Source organism: Acomys russatus, chromosome 20 (genome assembly GCF_903995435.1).
Source record: "Acomys russatus chromosome 20, mAcoRus1.1, whole genome shotgun sequence".
In the NCBI taxonomy this organism is placed as follows: Eukaryota; Metazoa; Chordata; class Mammalia; order Rodentia; family Muridae; genus Acomys; species Acomys russatus.
Window position 1 is genome coordinate 45,810,511 of NC_067156.1, and position 18,473 is coordinate 45,828,983.

General features: G+C 38.6%; 1 protein-coding gene across 1 annotated transcript in view; it reads left to right on the forward strand.

Annotated features, from left to right (window-relative positions):
- The window catches only part of Adamts19 (ADAM metallopeptidase with thrombospondin type 1 motif 19), a 203,366-nt gene extending 189,196 nt beyond the window's left edge, over positions 1-14,170 (forward strand). The window contains exons 22-23 of the mRNA XM_051163590.1: positions 9,321-9,498; positions 13,005-14,170. Of these exons, the coding sequence (XP_051019547.1) occupies positions 9,321-9,498; positions 13,005-13,156 (330 nt within the window). The 3' untranslated portion in view covers positions 13,157-14,170. The remainder of the gene's footprint in view (positions 1-9,320; positions 9,499-13,004) is intronic.
- The last annotated feature ends 4,303 nt before the right edge of the window (positions 14,171-18,473 follow it).

Here is an 18,473-nt window from a genome sequence, read left to right on the forward strand (position 1 = left end):
AGGTGACTCTAATTTGTGGTGGAGCTAGCACGTACAGGACTTGCGATTCAACCCCCTAGTGCTTTGAAGAGATGGGTGTAGCTAGAGAGACAAGTAGGATATTTATCCACTGTCATGCTGACCTTTGGGTTTTCCCAGTTGGCCAGCAGTTGCTATGTGCAGGACTTGATGATACCATTTCCCATATTCCCGACAAGATTCTTTCACTGTTGGATCTGTGTTGTAGTAGATCAGTAGAGACACAGCACATGGGAGTTGTAAACAGGCTGTAATGAAGCTGCGTGGGTTGGAGATTGGGTTAGAGCTCTGTCTTCCTTCTCGGAACTAGCTTCCGCTGCTATGAGAAACTGCCAGCGGCAGCCAGTAGGCCTTCACAAATTGTATATTCATCTCAGAAGCCTGTACCTTATTTATTTCCTAAAACCCATAGTTCACCCCAATTTCCCTTTTCTTAAATAATATCAGCATCACTTATTTCCTCAGCTTCCAGGGCGTGAGAGCATCTGGAGCAGGTGTTCTTTGTCCTACACAAGTAGGCTTTGTACCACTTACTATTGACTTCCAATGTGATAATGTAATCCCTGTCCACTCCCAAGCCCTCTGTCATTAACACTGCTGGTATTCTGACTCACTCAAAACTGTCTACTCATCTACTCATTAACCAAAGTAGCTTGAGCAGTTTTTCCTTCTGCAACTGCAGTTCTCTGGCGACTCTCTGTAATTCTTCTGACTATGCAAGTCTTCAAGGACCAGAACAAAAGCTCCCACAATAAAAGATGCTTCAGGGATCCATGGCACTTGACTGTGTCATTCGGTTGGTATTGTCTTACATTGTTGTTGTTTTCTTCAGAACACCTGAACTCCTTGCCCCTCCTCGCAACCATCTCAGCAAATATACCATGGTAGTATACGTAGAAATGTTGACCAAGTATACACCACTCCCATTTCTCCTCGGGGAAACAAACACACTTCAAAATTATATTTCTTTGGAATACTTATGATTTTTCTGGCTCCAGTTCTACAACTATGTTTCATATTATATGTATGTATTATAGCTATGTATGTGTGTATATATATTTATTATATATATGTTACATAGGTAGTTTGTTTCGTTTATTTATTTTTTTGATACAAGATCATAAACTATAGCTCTGGCTGGGCTAGAAGTCATTACATTGCCTTCAGTCACCTGAAACATGAGATGTTTCTACCTCAGCCTCCTAAGTTTAGAGATGTTTCGTATATATTAGGGCAAAGATAAGTAATTTGAAATATCTTTAAGTAAATTAAATCAATGTAATTTTACGTAGCTGAACAGGTCACTTCACTTTTTGCTATACAGTAGCTTGTAATATTTTAACACGCAAATTTAAAGTAAATCCATACTTATTTAACTCTACTGACATTGGAGACTATAAATATTTCTAAGGTTGAGTGTGTGTGTGTGTTAGAGAAAGAGAAAGAGAGAGAGAGAGGAGAGAGAATGCGTATAGGAGTATTCTTTTATGAAACACATGTTCTGTCTCTGATGCTGAGGGTACAAGGAAGCAGAGCCATGACGGACTTTTTCTCTGGGTGCTGGGCATTCCACCTCAGGTCTTCGCGCTCTCCTTACATGTGCTCTTATCTGCTGAGCCATCTCGCCAGCCTCCTTAAAGTTTAATGGGGGAATAGCAGACCTCTTTGGCATCTTTGTGACATGATGTCCCTGGAATGCTCACCACTGGGTTAGATAGCAGCTCTCTAACCTGGAGGGGAAACAGTGAAGAGCATGGCTCTCACCTAGTAATTTTCTCTGAGACCTATCAAATATGTGGCTTCTGTCAAAGTTGAATAAATTAAAGATAGCTGCTATATGCTAATACGTGTGCTATTTGCAATCAGAGCTTTCCTTATTAAAAGACTATAAAGTGAATTTTAAAATTTAAATAATTAATTCCTCTCTTTTACATCTGGTCAGCATTTGACAGAACTGCTAAATCAGATCTGGAAAATTATTTTAATTTAAAACGAAGTTTAATCACTGTGGTTGCAGCAGTGCTCTGTGTGGGACAATACAGCAGAACTATCTGGATATGTGCCCTGAGTTTCCTTAGCTCTGTGAGGCCCTCTGACTCTCAGCTGTGAGCTGCCAACATGGCAAATATAGGTGAAACTTGCTTGTCACTTGCTTTGCTGTAATCCGTCTTTCTTTTCTCCCATTGCTATATTGATCAGTGAACACTTTATATTGTAGAATCACAACCCTTTCACAAGGTATTAAGATCTCTTAAATAATTCATAAGCAATCTGTATGATCTTACCACATACATTTTCTGGATTTGTTTTAACTACATGCAAACATTTCATTAAACACAGCAGAATACTTAGACCTTTAGACAGGAAAGAGAAAGGGGAAGGGAAGGGAGGGGAGAGGGAGGGAGGGAGGAAAAGAACACTCTCAAATGTCTGACATCTAGGAACGAATCGATTCCAAACACCCATGTGTTAAATAAAGCCCACAAACTATTTTAAAAAGACACCAAAACACTGACCAAAGTAAACAGCGCATCTTAAGCAACAAGCCCAGCTTTTGTCCTTTAGTGTGCATGTTTCACACTCACTTCATTAAAAAGCTGAGTGGGAGCTGCCAAGCATGGACATAGCCCATGAGGAATGCTGCGCTAATCATTTCCAGTGGAAGTCGCTGGTCAGCTTCCCTCTGAGGTCCACTGCTACTTCATTCTTGTTAAACCACTTTCGAATATCTCATTATTCCCAAAGACAAATTCCCTGACTCCGTGCCGCCAGCCTTGTAACAGATTGGCACTTACCATTACAGATTAGATCATGTTTTCTAAGACTGTCCGTTATATTGGTAGTTGAAAAAATGTCAAGCCCTGCCAGTGACAATTTTCCCTTAATTTAGGAATTCCTATTTCTTCTAACAGCCAGCTGGAAATGAGTAAAGTATTACAGAGCTTTTCTTAGTGTTTGGCCTAGAGAAAACACATTTTCTCCAAAATACATATCTTTGGCGCTGTCTAGAACTAAGGAATCTTAAGTAATCTCTATGAAGGTCAACTGTGAGAAATAATATGTTTAACACTTAAATATGTTGATTATTTTTTATTTTCAAGCTTACATTAGTTTTTTTTTTAATCTAACAATTTTTGAATAAATACCTTACCCATTAGAGATGATTTTACAATTGGGTTTTGTGCCTTTCTGGTAAAATCTTTAAAGTGGCAGTCTACAGTGTTTACAACTAGAAGAAATTTGTAGTCCCTAAGGACTGTTTATAACTTTCACAGATTAATGTTTATATGACCTTGATGATAAATTATTTGATTATATAATCTAAGTATAGATTTCTATATTCTCAAATCTCCCATTATGTGTAAATAGCTAAGTACTGTATTGAGAATGAGAGATAGATCACAAGAACTCAGACATCACCCAAATGTCTATACCTCATCCAGAAGGGAAGATTACATTTAGCCAAAAATTTAGAATCTCAATATATTTTCCTCTAGAATCTCATGCTCCTTAAGTTGGATTTGGAAGTCTTATTTTATCCCATTGTTAAGAATCACATGTTGCTTCAAATTGTAACTGTATAACCAAATATAAAATAGTTCTGTAACACCAGTTGGTTGATAAGTAGATTTCATCATTATTTTAATGTGTGTTTTAAAAGTGCTGTGAGTAAGGTAAAATGGCATTTGTAGTTCAAGAGATATTTCATTCTAATACTAGTGTGTGTGTGTGTGTGTTTGTGTGTGTGTGTGTGTATGTGTGTGTGTGTGTGTGTGTGTGTGTGTGTGTTGTATATATTGAGCTCCTCTGCGACAAGAATCAGAAAGCTGCCATCATACTCTTTAATTCTAGGACGACTTTTTATTTTCCTTCTTCCTATTACATTTTCTCTTAGAAGCATTAAGAAATCTTCTAGTGACAGCATTGTAGGAGCCAGTCAGCCCTTATTGCCTGCCATAAGATATCAGTCTTATTTTAAAGGAAGATCAATTGTTGTTGATACCAGGTTGGCTTGCTAGTATTTCTTTTTGTGGCTCTCATTTAACAAACTAATCATTTTTATACTTCAAGGAAATTATGAAAGGACCCTCCCCAAGGGACCTCAACACCCCCCCCCCAAGACTCCAGTTTGCTTGACTAGACCAACTCCATGACAGGCTTCAGGTTTTTACTCTGCCTAACTAGGCCAAGTTTCTAACATTTCCTGAAAAAGCCACAAGTTATGGACAGCTCATGAGTAGCTAATCAGCTTATAGAACAAAATGACTAGATACCATGTTTTTAATTACTTCATAGCCTTGGTAAAGAACACAGCTGGCCCCATCCAATCAAATTAAAGGTCAGCTCCTGCATAAGAGCCAAAACATCAGTGACTCAAAATGTCCCCAGTAACCAAACAAAAAGCCAATCCTAAATCCCCTCATACACTCTGACTCAACTCTAACCGATCAATTAAAACTTGTCACAAATCCCTCCAACTATCTATAAATTGAGCCTGCATGTTCATTTCGGGGTCACCCTCTAGAAGAGAAAGGCGATCCATGCATATTGCCATGGGGTCTGTCTTCAACCGATCACCCGGACCCTAACAATTAAAATATCGAGCAGATTTGTCTTATGTTTAGTTTTTGGTATTCAAGCTGAGGTGTGAATGTAATTTCCTTTAGTGTTAGAAATTGTCACTGATATCTCAAGATAAGAAAAATATTCCCTTAGAAAAATCTAAGGTGACATTTTCTAAACATTGCTCACATGTCAAAATATGGAGATTATTTTCTTAGGTCACCTGTCATGGTAAATATTAGTTAAAATAAATCTTGCTTCAAGATATTGGCGCCCGTGTTGTATAATGAGGAAGGATTCCTAACACTTGTTTTCTGTATGCTCTGTTAATTCTGTCAAAAAAGCAAATGTCCAAAGGCATTTTTAGAAACCTTTTTCTTTTTCAACTTAACTCCTTATGTTTGCTCTAAAGGTTACCACAGCAAGGCCAGGAAAGCAGGATTGTGTTTCCCACACAGAATGAAAATGAAGGATGGAATCATGAGGCGTTTTGTTGCAAAGGTCCTTGAGGGCAATAAGAGCAATATTAAAGTTTGGGGAACAGATTTTCTCAATACACAATTCAAGGCTCTAATTTAGCAATAGTCTAGCACATTTTTCTTGCCAAGGAAATCTCAATGGCAAAGTGTCTGGTATGCCTTGGATTTCCTTGTTATTTTTTTAGAGTATTGGATTTGTTATTTGAACAATCTGCTTTCTAGAAGTCAAAAGAGTTGCCATGTTTCAAATGTATTTAATTTTTTTATGATATGTGTGAAGATCAAGCTTAAAATTAATTAGAAAGAAAAATGGAGATAAGAGAGATAAGAATAAAATTTTAAATTTGACTTATATTATGAAAAAAAAACCCAGCCTACACTGCCATACTTCCTTCTGTACAGATTGGCATATCACAGACCATGACTATATGAAAAATAAGCAGTGCGTATATCAAAAAGAATCAAACAGGTATCAGTAAAGTGCATGCAGTAGCAAGAAACAAATGTTTGGATTCCACAGACTTATATTAATGATTGGCCTGTCCTTGAGGAAGAAAGCTTTCTTCAGGACTCTTTTTCCATCCTGTCAGTTGAGATGCAAAATGTACTACCCCAAACCTTCTCCCATTCTTTTTCAGCACCTTTATTTTCTCCATAGAACCGGTTTATATCTGAAAACACAACTTATTTGACTGGTTTCTTTTCTTTTCCTTTTTTCTTTCTTTCTTTCTTCCTCCTTCCTTTCTTCCTTTCTTTCTTTCTTTTTTGAGTCAGGGTTTCTCTGTGTAGCTTTGGATGTCCTTGAACTCATTCTGTTGACCAAGATGGCCTTGAACTCACAGAGATCACCTGCCTCTGCCTCCTGAGTGCTGGGATTAAAGGTGTGCGCCACCACCACTTGTCATTTGACTAGTTTCTTCCTCACCTCCACTGGCTATGAAAATAAAAGATCCTGAGGGTGAATGTCATTTTCTCTTCTTTCTACTCCCACATCTGAGTATCCAAAAGAGTACTTGCTACATTGTCACCTTTGAGTATATACTTATTAGGTAAATTAATGAAATAAGCTTTATGATTGATTATAAATTTATTAGAGCTTTAAGGAAATTAATTATGCATCCATTTAAGCACTATTAGACAATTCCTAGAACACACCAGGTATTCATTAACCCATCTATGTTTATCATTTAATACATAATTTGGTTCATAATTTATCTATAGGTAATGTAACTGTATGTCCTAGTCTACTCAAGACTGCCACACTGCATTTCTGTACTCTTAAAGTAATTACCAACAGTCTGTTCCTTCACAGTTCATGGCGGGGAACAAACCGTGTGGTCACTGTATCTAAAGACAAGTTGTGCTAATGAATTGTCATTAAGGAGAAGGAATTTATCCCATGCTACATAACATGAATTTTAACGGGGAAAAAAATCATTTCTGCATTTAATACTAAGATAGAAAGATGTCCTAGTTTGCTTTCTGTTGGTTTGACAAAACATTCTACAACAGTAACTGGGCAGGGAAATGTTTATCTGGCATATAAGTCCTGATCATGGTTCATTATTGTGGGGGAGCCATGGAAAGAACTCAAGGGGCAGCGCCTGAAGCAGAGACCATAGAGGAACACTGCTTACTGCCTTGCTCCCCATGATTTACTCAGCCCACTTTCTTATGCAGAACAGGACCACCAGCCCTAGGTGGCACTGCCCACATTGGGCTGGGCCACCCTCCATCAACCATCCATCAGGAAAATGCCCTATAGACATGCCCACAGGCCCATCTGTTGGTGGCAGTTCCTCAGATGAGGTCTCCTCTTTCTGGTTGACTCTAGTTTGCAGCAAGCTGCCAGAAACTATCTGCTCTGAAAGGTAAAAACGATTGAGCAACGTGGGGATCGAGGAAAGGGTTCTGACTGTTGTCGCCTAGGAAGAGCAGTAGCAAACGCCTCATATCCAGCGATGCTTAACCCTCCAAAGTCTAAAGTCATATGGCTAAATTAAGTTCATTGTCCATTTCTGGCACTTCTGAGCTGGAAGACTTGCTTACCTTACTTAGGCCTCTGTCTTTCTCTGATGGAGAATAATGATAATAGTACTCACAAGTGTCATGGGGAACTCCTCATAACATCCCTAGACACCACCACCCTGACACCTGAGACATGCTGGAGCCCTGTGGGACAGCTCTGTACACAGACTTTCAGACGGAGTGCTGCCGGTTTCTTTAGTCCCACAGCAATCATGTCTCTGTAATATAGCTTATTATTTTAATATCAAACAACCAGCTTAAAGTGCATGAAGCTGACCGGCTAACATTGTATTTAGTAATCTGTTTTTAATCCCATGCATTAGTCCCTGTGTTTTGGTAATAAAGGGCATTAAATACAATATCAGATCTTCAGTATAAATAGACCATTTTATTTTCGGTACGGGATCCAGAACATAATGGGTAATCAATAAATATTTCAAAAACCCCAATAATTGATGGAACCTTCAGAGACACCCAAACAAAGACTGTTTGACACAGTTTTTGTCATAATGTTTCAGTTTTCACGGAGAATCATCAATTAATGAAATGAGACCTTCGCTTAAAACCACCCGACAGTGTAACATAAATTGTATAGAAGTTTTACTTCCGTCATAGGCTAGAAGGTAAACATTTGCTGGGATCAACCGCAATACTTTGCTTAAAACAGTGGGGAAATAAGTCCCAGCTACATATAGTTGCTATGGTCACTTGTTAAAATCATGCCCGTTAATTCACATGCCAAAATTACTTTGGCATTCTCCCTTAATGACTGTCTGTCTTTAATCGCAGTGATGTCATTTGAGAAAATACCAGTTATTTAGCTTTGTCTTCTGTAAGAAGTAAAACATTTAGGACACTTCCTGGGATCCCAGCCGCCTCTCTTCAAATATTTACTCACTTTTTTTTATACATATGAGTAATAAAACTTTTACCAAATTGTATTTTATGAAGAACATAATTACTGCTAGGCTTTTTGCTTTCTTACTGTAGTTTTCTAATGGAAATTAAATTCTAGAAGCATTAAATAGTTAATTTAATAAAGTTTATTTTACTAGTTTCAAATTACAAAATTCCTACTATTCCCTGAGCAGTATATTGATTTTCAAGTTGTGCTCAAACAATTACAAAATTTATTTTCGTAAGAACCTCATATAAATTGTTTTATTGCCCAATATTCGTGAACCTACCATTTAGGCACTCATCAGCTAATTCTGTGCTATCATGCATCTTTAGTTATTTTGGTTTCGTTAATAATTCTGAAAAAAAAAAAGGCGATGTTTTGCTTTAGTTGGCACATACTTTTGGAGTCTTATAGAATTAGTTGGAATAATTAGGACAGTGAGTGACAGACTTCCAGGCTTTTTGGAGAAACGATTGAGGACCTCCTCTGTCTCCGCGAATGGAACCTTGCCATGGTGCAAATATTCTCACTCTTTTGCTTTCTTAACTATCTTGATTGTCTTAAAACTTTACAAAAGTAATAGAAATATAGGTCAGATCACTTTTTCACATATTCTTACCCCAAAAATGTTTTATTTATTCAATTTTTAAAAAAAATCTATTTCCTAGAGGTTGAAGAGAAAGCAGTGTCTGTAATGAGCTGGTGTCACAAGCAGGAGCACTTGGTTTGATCTCCAGTGCCTACCACCCATAATAATCCCAGCACTGGGTAGTGTAGACAGAAGGCCCACTGAGCTACACAGCCAGTCTGTCTACCCTAACCCATAAACTCCATCCCATGTGAGACTTTTCAGAGGAGATGGCTGATGTTTCTGGAGATAACATCTGAGGCCCTTTGGCTTACACACACACATACACACAAGGAAATAAATAATAATAAAAACATGCGTATTGTTTATTCATTCATTTATGTATTTATGACTTCTGTAACTTTTAAATGTTATTTTAAGTCCACCTCCCATTACGTGCCCCTTCTAATTTTTCCCCTATCCTGCCCCACTATTACCTCTTCATTTCATGTGTTGTTGTTTTGTAAACCCACTGAGTCCACTTAGTGCTGCCGGGTGTGCACATATGTTAAAGCATCTAATCTACATACAATGGGTCACAATTAGCTCATTACATCAACAATGAGATGGCAAAGAGATACTACCCAGATAAACATAATTCTATTCCCTTTATATGTGATTTGTGTGTGTGTGTGTGTGTGTGTGTGTGTGTATAGTCAGACAGGGAAAGCAGCAAATAACTCATACACATTTTCTTCCCTAGTGCTCCATTTCCTGTGGCAAAGGCATGCAGTCTCGTGTTATCCAGTGCATGCATAAGATAACAGGAAGACATGGAAATGAATGCTTTTCTTCAGAGAAACCTGCAGCATACAGACCCTGTCACCTTCAGCCCTGTAACGAGAAGATTAATGTAAATACGATAACATCACCCAGACTGGGTAAGCCGATCACAGAGGGGATGGCTTTCAGGAACATAGACATGCTCTCTGCTCATATATTGCCTTCAAGCTTGGGGTTTCTTAAACTTCCAGTTAGCTTGCCTCTACATTGGGTCTAGTTAAGTATACTTTAGTCCAAGGGGTCAGAGATGGGTTTTTAAAGTTTCATAAAGACTTCGTTCCTTCCCTGAAGCATCTACTCAGAAATAAGTCTGGGAAGTAGTAACATCACGCTACCTAAAGTCACTCTGTTCATGTTGCCACAGAATTCCAGCTTCGGTCTAGTTCCACAGCGGGACTATGTTGATATCTGTGGAAAGGGGGCATGGTGGATAAACTTAAATTCCTCCATGCTTAGTGCCCTCCTTTGATGGTGGATGCAAGTTTTCTTTAGGACAGACTGAATAAAGATAGTTTCCTGCCCAAAAAAAAAAAAAAAATGTGCATCTAAAGCTACACAACCAAATGTGAGGTACTTGTCTCATAATTGAGGATAGAAGTATATATTTATAGGCTCCAGCAATATTTCTGGTGTGGTTTTTTTTAAATTTGTCTTTGAATTGACACACAGAGTGATAGCTTTCTTAGCATTTGAATTCATACTTAGTTCTGGTTGACCTCTCTCCACCTTCTGCATCTCCAGGCCACTGGTACCTCCTGTACCCTTCCACCCTCAGTATTCCCCCATACACTTTCATGTCATGTGAACTCGAGTACCCTGCCCATCTGTTCCCTTAAAGGTTCTCTTGTTCCCATATCACGAGCCAATCTCCTGGCCTCTCCCCACACTTCACTTCCACAGAAATACGTGTGTGCGAGTGTGTGTGTGTGTGTGTGTGTGTGTGTGTGTGTGTGTGTGTGTGTAACATATATATTAGAAATAATTAGAAACTAAGCACCACCTTTGAGAGAGAACATGCAGTACTAGTTACTGGCAACACTTTGTTCTTTGTACTTTTATATTATGAGGTATTTTTTGTAATTATTCTCAATTCTTCTTACATAATCTGATTTGTCATCAAGAAGTAGAGTGTGCCTGCTAAGTGCAGGGATCCTATATTTGCATAACAAATCTTAATGACCGAATTACCCTTTACATCTGTGGCATTTGTGCTTTAACAGCACATCTACCTGAAATGGATTAATTTTTTTCAGTTGTACATGTAACCTCCAGAAGAATATTTTAAACTGTGTGAATAATTGCCAAAAATAAAAGGAGCTAATTTATCATATGTACTTTTATATTATCAGCACAAAATTCAATGAGGTCAAGAAGTTTTGCTCTTCATGGAAATACAACAGTTCCTTTTGAGCCAAGTAATTAATGTTTCTTTGACATAATTGGTTAAAATAGAATAGCAGTACTGAAGACAAAAGTTAAAGAGTCCAAGCACAGATGCCTCAAATGCATGCTTCCAATAAAACCCAATCCCCTTTCTGGCAGTCACCTGGAGTCTGGGAAGTGTCATTTAGGAGAAAATGGTGGAGTAGAGGAAGAATTTTATTAAAATTGCAATTGTGCTACTTTTGGGTCCTTGAAAGGTATGTTAGTTGCCCTTCTGTTGCTGTAATGAAATACACTAACAAAAGGCAAGTGAGGCAACAAAGGGGTTATTTGTGTCTCCATCCTCCATGTCTGAGGGAAGGCATGGCAGCAGAGTGGATATCCAGCCAAACACATTTCATAGACACACAGGAATCAGAGAGAGGGGCGGTGGCGGGGGGATGGGGGAGGGAGAAAGAGAGTGTACAAGTAAATCAATCTGTAAAACCTCTAAGCCGCCTCCAGGGACTCACTTCCTCCAGCAAGGCACTGCAGCCTACATATTCTAGAACCTTCCCAAACGGCACAGCACCATCAACTACAGACCAAGTGTTTAAATATGTGAGCCAATGGAGGACATTGCTCATTCCAACCGTAACAGGTGTGTGTACTTTAAAATACAAAGCACCATGGTTGGGAATCTTAAGTTTTATAAAGTAAACTAATGAAACTAATCGGAACAGCCAGAAAAACTGACAAACAAGCAAGCAAACAAACAAACAAACAAAAACCTGGAAACTGAATTTCACAGCAGATGCTGGAGCACACTTTACTCTAACAGCCTGAAGCCAGATGTTTAATACAGAAGGGCTTAGATCAGGTCCTCAGTCCAAGAGCTGCTGGGAAACCACTGTAAATTGCACTCATTGGGAAAACTAGTTTTTATACTCAAAAGGCCAAGACTCACTGTCCATTTGATTGGCTTCCCCACTTGGTACATGGGAAAGCATAAGGTACAGTGACCATGGACACACTTCATTTGGCTGTTCCTTTGTAATTTCATTCATAGAAATAGTTATTAATATGCACTTCTGTGTTGGTAGCTGTATTAAGTCAGGTGGGGTGGGACACACATCTCTTCTCAGAACATAGGAGGGTCAAGAGGCAAGGTGCTCCTGAATCTAAGCCATCTTGGTTTACATAGTGAGTTCCAGACCAATATGAGCTACAGGGCTGTACCACTCCAAAGAAACAAACAATATTTATGTACGTATCCACACAGAAGGGAGGAGAGAGTACATTTTTCCCTTTTAATACTGTCTATGAAAATCCATGGATACAAACTTAAAAGAAACAGGTAAAGTTGCAGTGTTGAACTAGTTGTGGCTGTTGACCCTTGAACTCTTAACACTCAGGCCCGAAAGTTTACATGCCAAGACCCTGTTTAAATAACACATACAGGGGGCTAGAAAGATGGATCCATGGTTAGAAAGAAGTACTTACAGGCCTTGCAGGGGCCCCACATTCACATGATAGCTCATAATCAGCTGTAACTCTGCTTCCAGGGCATCTGATGCCCTCTTCTGACCTCCTCATGCACCAGATGTGCACACGGTACGCATACATATTTGCAGATAAAGCACTCATACATACAACAGAAAACAAATAAGTCATTACAATGCAAACAATACATAGACCTACGATTGAGATGGTGGTTAATCTCACTTCTCAACTAGTTGAGATCTAGAATCACATAGGAGACAAACCTTTTGGCATATATGCAGGAAGTTATCTTGACTAAGTAAGTTGGGGTGGAAAGACCCAGCCACGGTGGGCAACACCATCCCTGAGATGGAATCTTAGGCTGTATGAAAAGGAGAGAGGGAGCTGAGCACATGAGTCGGTCCTTCTCTGCTTCTTGGCTGTGCGCCCACATTGCTTTTGTTGGGGCTATTTTATCAGAGCAGCAGAAAGAAGCAACTAATAGAGATGTTCAATAAATGGAACTGAAACTTAGAAATTTTGCTACCCATTGTTTGTGAGCAGTCAGTAAGCTGCTATTGTAATCAATTTGGTAAGCTAGGGATGTCACCAAGTAAGAGAGCTATTACAGGGTGTCTTTGCCTCTTACATTCTATCAGGTAAAATAAGCAGATTAAAACGAGACAAATTAATTCCACAAAAAAAGAGTGAACGTATCAATGCACCTTCACAGAATGAATTCATGATATCTGTTTCCCAGCTGCCCTGACCTTCAAGTGCCTGGGAGACCAATGGCCAGTGTACTGCAGAGTGATCCGGGAGAAAAATCTTTGCCAGGACATGCGATGGTACCAGCGCTGCTGCGAGACGTGCAGGGACTTCTATGCCCAGAAGCTACAGCAGAAGAGTTGACCTCTGGCAGGCTGGCTGACTGGCTCCTAGCTTGTTGCTGTTACATTATTTATAAACACACACACTAGCATGTTTTTTTTTTCAGACCAAATATTATCAGATTACATATAATTTAATCAAATTAATTTATTTGCCTGCCAGACATCTAATGTGGTATTTGTTTTGGTTATACAAACATTTTGATTAATACTATAAGGCTTCATAAATAATTTTATATGAATGAAAAAGTTGGGTCTAGTAATATAATAAGAAAAAAAGGAACGGTATTTTTTTTTTCATTTAGGGCTGTCTCTAAGGTGCTATTTTCTCTCCACCGAAACCATGAAGTTATCTAGTGTGTATACTACCTTAGCATGATAGCTTAGCTAGATATGCAGAAAATGCCATATTTTCTTGTGTCCTGCTGCAGAATCTGCTCATTTTCTGTTATCTGTAGGAGATGTGCAAACAGAACAAACCTCACAGTCTTGACCGAGTTTAAGAGAATGTATTATGAATTTGATTAAGTTTCCAAGACAAGCACGGGAGACATTCTACTGTAACGATAAATTTTATTTTAATAATGGGGAAGTCAAGACAGACTTTGATCATGTTCGTGAGTGTGCACTTAAACACAAGCACTGTGAGCATGAAGCACTGTATTGCTGTGCACTGAATCACCATTGCACTGTTGGTGTAAGGTGTTGAGAAGCTGTGACAAAAGTGGCAGCGTCCTATAAAACCTGTATCATGTTAACATGCCAGTAGACTGTAGCTTTTGAAAAGTATTTCAAACAGAGAAAACGTGGATCCACCTACATCCTTACACCCCTTAGCAGATTTATGAAAGAGGTAGTACTTGCAGATTTATGAAAGACGATAGTACTTAGAATCACAAATCATATGAGCAAAGGTAATAAATATTTTTCCTTTTCCGTAGGAATAAGAAACAGGAAATGAGATTCAGATAACACTTCGATAGTCTCATTGTGGTTTTCGTTTTAAAAAATAAAAGTTATAATTCTCAGAAACATTCAAAAGACATCTTAAAATTTTCTTATAAGAAAATATTGTACATGGTTCACATGTTTTTTTTTTCCCAATAAAATATGTGAAACTTTCTTTGGGGGGATGATTCTTCACAGGCTGTCTGTATTTCCACACCTGGCAAGAAGAGGCACTGCCCATCTCTGTTCTCAAGTAGCCACTACAGGAAGTGGACAGAGTGAACCAAGGGAGACAGAGGACCTCTGTGTGCTTACTCCAAGTCCTAACGTGTTCACGTTCCCCAAAATTGAGGTTCCTTTCTTATAGTGCCGCTCACTTCAGGTACAGATATTACTAGCACATTGATATCCCATTTTTTTTCCAGTAGATGGGTCATCTGGACAAAAAAAAAAAAAAAGTAAAATATCAGAATTACATGACACCATACATTAACTTTGCTTCATGGGTACTTGTAGAAAATGCCCCCCAAAGACCAAAAAGTAAATACTGTGCCCAGCAGCCCATGGAAGCTTCTCTAAAATAGACAGCATGGTGGGCACAAAATAATAGGTTTAACAAGTTCAGAAAACACTGATGTAGCTCTCTGTATTCTATCTTGCCACAAAACTTGAAAGTTTAAAATCAACAGCTAATGGCTCCCTAGTAACTACATAAACACATGGTGATTAAATAACACATTACTGAGTGATGAACAAGACAAAGGAGAAATCAAGAAAGAAATATAAATATCCCTAGGACTAAATGGAAATGAAACATAACCCTGGGACATATTAAAAGCAACCCTATGAAGGAAATTTATAGTACAATTTTCTAAATTAAAAATTTTTAATTAAATGGAAATGAATTAATGATGCAACTCAAAAATTTGAAAGTAATAATAATTCAGTAGACAGGCATGAATGAATTAAAACCAGAGCAGAAATTAAGTAGAAACAAAGCAAATAACAAATCTAAGCGCTTTTTTTTTTTTTTGAGAAGAAAAAATAAGATCTACAGACCCTTGTCCTAATGAGCCAAAAAAGAGAAACTTCCAAACTTTTTCTATTAAGCCAGCATTACTCTAATATTGAAATTAAGTAAACAGAGAGAGAGAGAGAGAGAGAGAGAGAGAGTCTAATATCTCTACTGAACATAAAGACAAAGGTCTTCAATAAAATACTCAGAAGCTGAATATAGGTATATATCCAAAAGATCATGCACCATGATCAAGTTGGCTTTATCTTGGTGTTGAAGGGATGGGTCAACATACGCAAGTCAATGAAAGCAATAACACAAGTAGTTTAAAGACAAAAACTGCATAAATATCTCAATACATACAGGTTAATCCTTTGACCAAATTCAACATGCCTTCATGATAAAAGTCCTAGAAAGTAAGACTGGAGGGAACACACCTTAACATAATCAAGACTACATCTGACAAACCAAATAACAATCATCTTTTTTTTTTTTCTTTTTGGTTTTTCGAGACAGGGTTTCTCTATGTAGCCTTGGCTGTCCTGGACTCACTTTGTAGACCAGGCTGGCCTCGGATTCACAGAGACCCGCCTGCCTCTGCTTCCCGAGTGCTGGGACTAAAAGCATATGCCACCATGCCTGGCTGATCACATCATCTTAAATGGAGAGAAACTAGAAGCAATCCCATTAAAGTCAGGAAGAAGATATGTCTGTCTGCTGTCTTTACTCTTCCCCCGCCCCAAGAAACAGCTTTAGTGGCTGTCCAGTTGATATAAGATTAGCCATCACAGGTAAAAGGCAATAAAACAGGCTGGGCTCCCAGGGAAAAGACTGTGATGAGAAATGACTTGATGGTATATAAAAGGATGACATATACCTATATGTCATCTTGGAAGGATTAATGTTAAATGAAGGTGATAAGGGAAAAAATGAATTTAAGGAAGAGCTAGAATAGTGCAGAAAGGGAGAACAGCTCATCCAAAATCCCAAGGGGGAGAGAGCTTCAGGGAACAGAAAGAAGTCAGCATTGCTGGACCACAGAGGAGAGGCCAGACATTCACACTTCCCTCCACAACTCTTAAGCTCCATTGGCAGCCTAACCTACCTTATCCATAGTTACATCTCCTTAAAAGATTCCTACCCTGGGCCTCAGTTTTCTTACCTCTGCAGTTTTTTTTTTTTTTTTTAATGTATTCACTTTGCATCCCAACTGTGGCTCCCTCCCTCATCTCCTAAGCACTAGATAGAGCAATAAGACAAGATAGGGAAAATAAAGGGATACAAATAGAAAAAGAAGTCAAGTTGTCCCCATTAGACAAATGATTATATTACATATTTTAAAAGCCCCAAAAGTCCCACCAGAAAACTTCTAGACATGAATAACAATTTCAGCCAAGTGGCAAGATACAAAATCAATTTATAGAAACCATTAATGCTTATATATACCAGCAATAAACATGCTGAAAAACACATCATGGAAACATGGCCATTCACAATAGCTTCAGAAATACCCAGGAATAAACATAACCAAGATGGTGAGAATGCCCCATGATGAAAACTTTAAGTCTCTGAAGAAAGAACATGGGGAAGACACTAGAAGACAGAAATAACCTCCCTACTCCAAGAATTAGTAGAATGAATATTGTAAAAATGACAATTCTACCAAAAGAAAACTACGGATTCATTGAAATCCTAGTCAAGATTCCCCATGATATTCTTTACATTAATCATAAAATTCACAGGAAACCACAAAAGTCTCCAGATGGCCAAAATAGAATTGATCAAAAAGAACAAAGACCTCTTCCAGACTTAAAGCTGTAGTGTAGAGCCAACGTAATAAAAGCAATACGGTACTGGAACAAAAATGGATGTGTAGAACAACGGGAAAAATAAGACACAAACATGAATACATACAACTACGGCCATCTCATATTTGACAAAAAATGCACGGTACCAAATAGCATCTTCAACAAACAGTACTGGAAAAACCTGGATGCTAGAATGTAGAAGAATAGAATTAGACCCTTACCTATCATCCTGCACAAAAAAATCCACTCAAGCCCCATAAAAAGAGGGGCTTCATGTCTGCTAGTGTAAAACTGTTCCACTACCAACAGGGTCTTGTGGAAAGTTCCGTGTCACCTGTGACTCACAGGTGATTAGGAGGCCGGAAAGAGATAGGAATGAGGCATCTTGGATGCAAGCAGATGTGTCAGTCTGGTGTGAGGGTGGGGAGGAGGATGAGCAGGCAGGGAGAGGATAGCATTTGTCTTCTTGTTCGCAAAATATAGGCTTCAAGGACAGTGGTAAGAAATGAGAATTGGGGTTTTTATGATAAAGATTGATAGAACATGGGGGGAAATGGAGCTAAATTTGCAAATCAAGAGACAGTATCCCAAAATCCATTGCATGGGGCAATACAGAGAAATCTGGAAGAAGCCTACAAAGAACTGAACGCTTGTTGCACCTACCTCATACTTTGGCTAAGAAAAAGATCTAATCAAATCTATTTGGATGTAAGCTCCATGTCTCCACTTGCCAATACAGAGAGCCAAAGGCAAGTTAGGCTCTTCTTGACGATGCGTATTTTCCCCCAAAGGATACTTCAGGAAAAGCAGTCTGAGAAACACTTGTTCATTAGTTATTTTCTAGCAGCAGCCAGAATATATCAAGCACATGATAAGCACATAATAAACTTGATTCTTGAAACATTAGTGGTTTGGCTGTTTTGTTATTAGCTGTCATTATTAAGTGCCCATTACTTTCTCCAGCAAATATATGTTATAACCATCCAAAAGATATAATAGTCACTGGAAGATGATGATAAACTTCATGTGAAAAACATTCTTGTAGAAAAAAAAAAAACGTTAACTTTTAAATTAAGTTTATGACTGTAAACATGTCAGCTTTCTCATCCAATCTCATACCCTCATGATTTTTGCTATAAAGAAGGTAAGTGCTCTCCAGTGTCTTGCCTGATTCAAGAACATCCTGACTCTTGTAAGCTATGTGGCACTCTTCTGAAATCTATTCCACATGGAACCACACTGTGTCTGAAAGAGAAGCCTTCCTGCTACATCAGAAAGGTTTACAGAGGTAGGAAAACAACAGACAACTGAAGCATGTTAGAAGCCATTGATAGTTCTACCTTTCATTAGTCTTGCAAGTGGGAAGGCTGCTTCCTCCAGGTGAAACCCCATATGTTCTAGGTGAGAAGGGTAGGCCATTCAGAGTGTCTTGTGCACAGAGAGCATGCCTATTAAATCCATCAGTTGTTGGCTGGCTAGGCTGGCCATCAAGTCACCCTGACCTTGGCTGTTTTAGCAACAGATGGATTCACTTACAACACAGACCATCATCCAAACTCAGTGCCTGG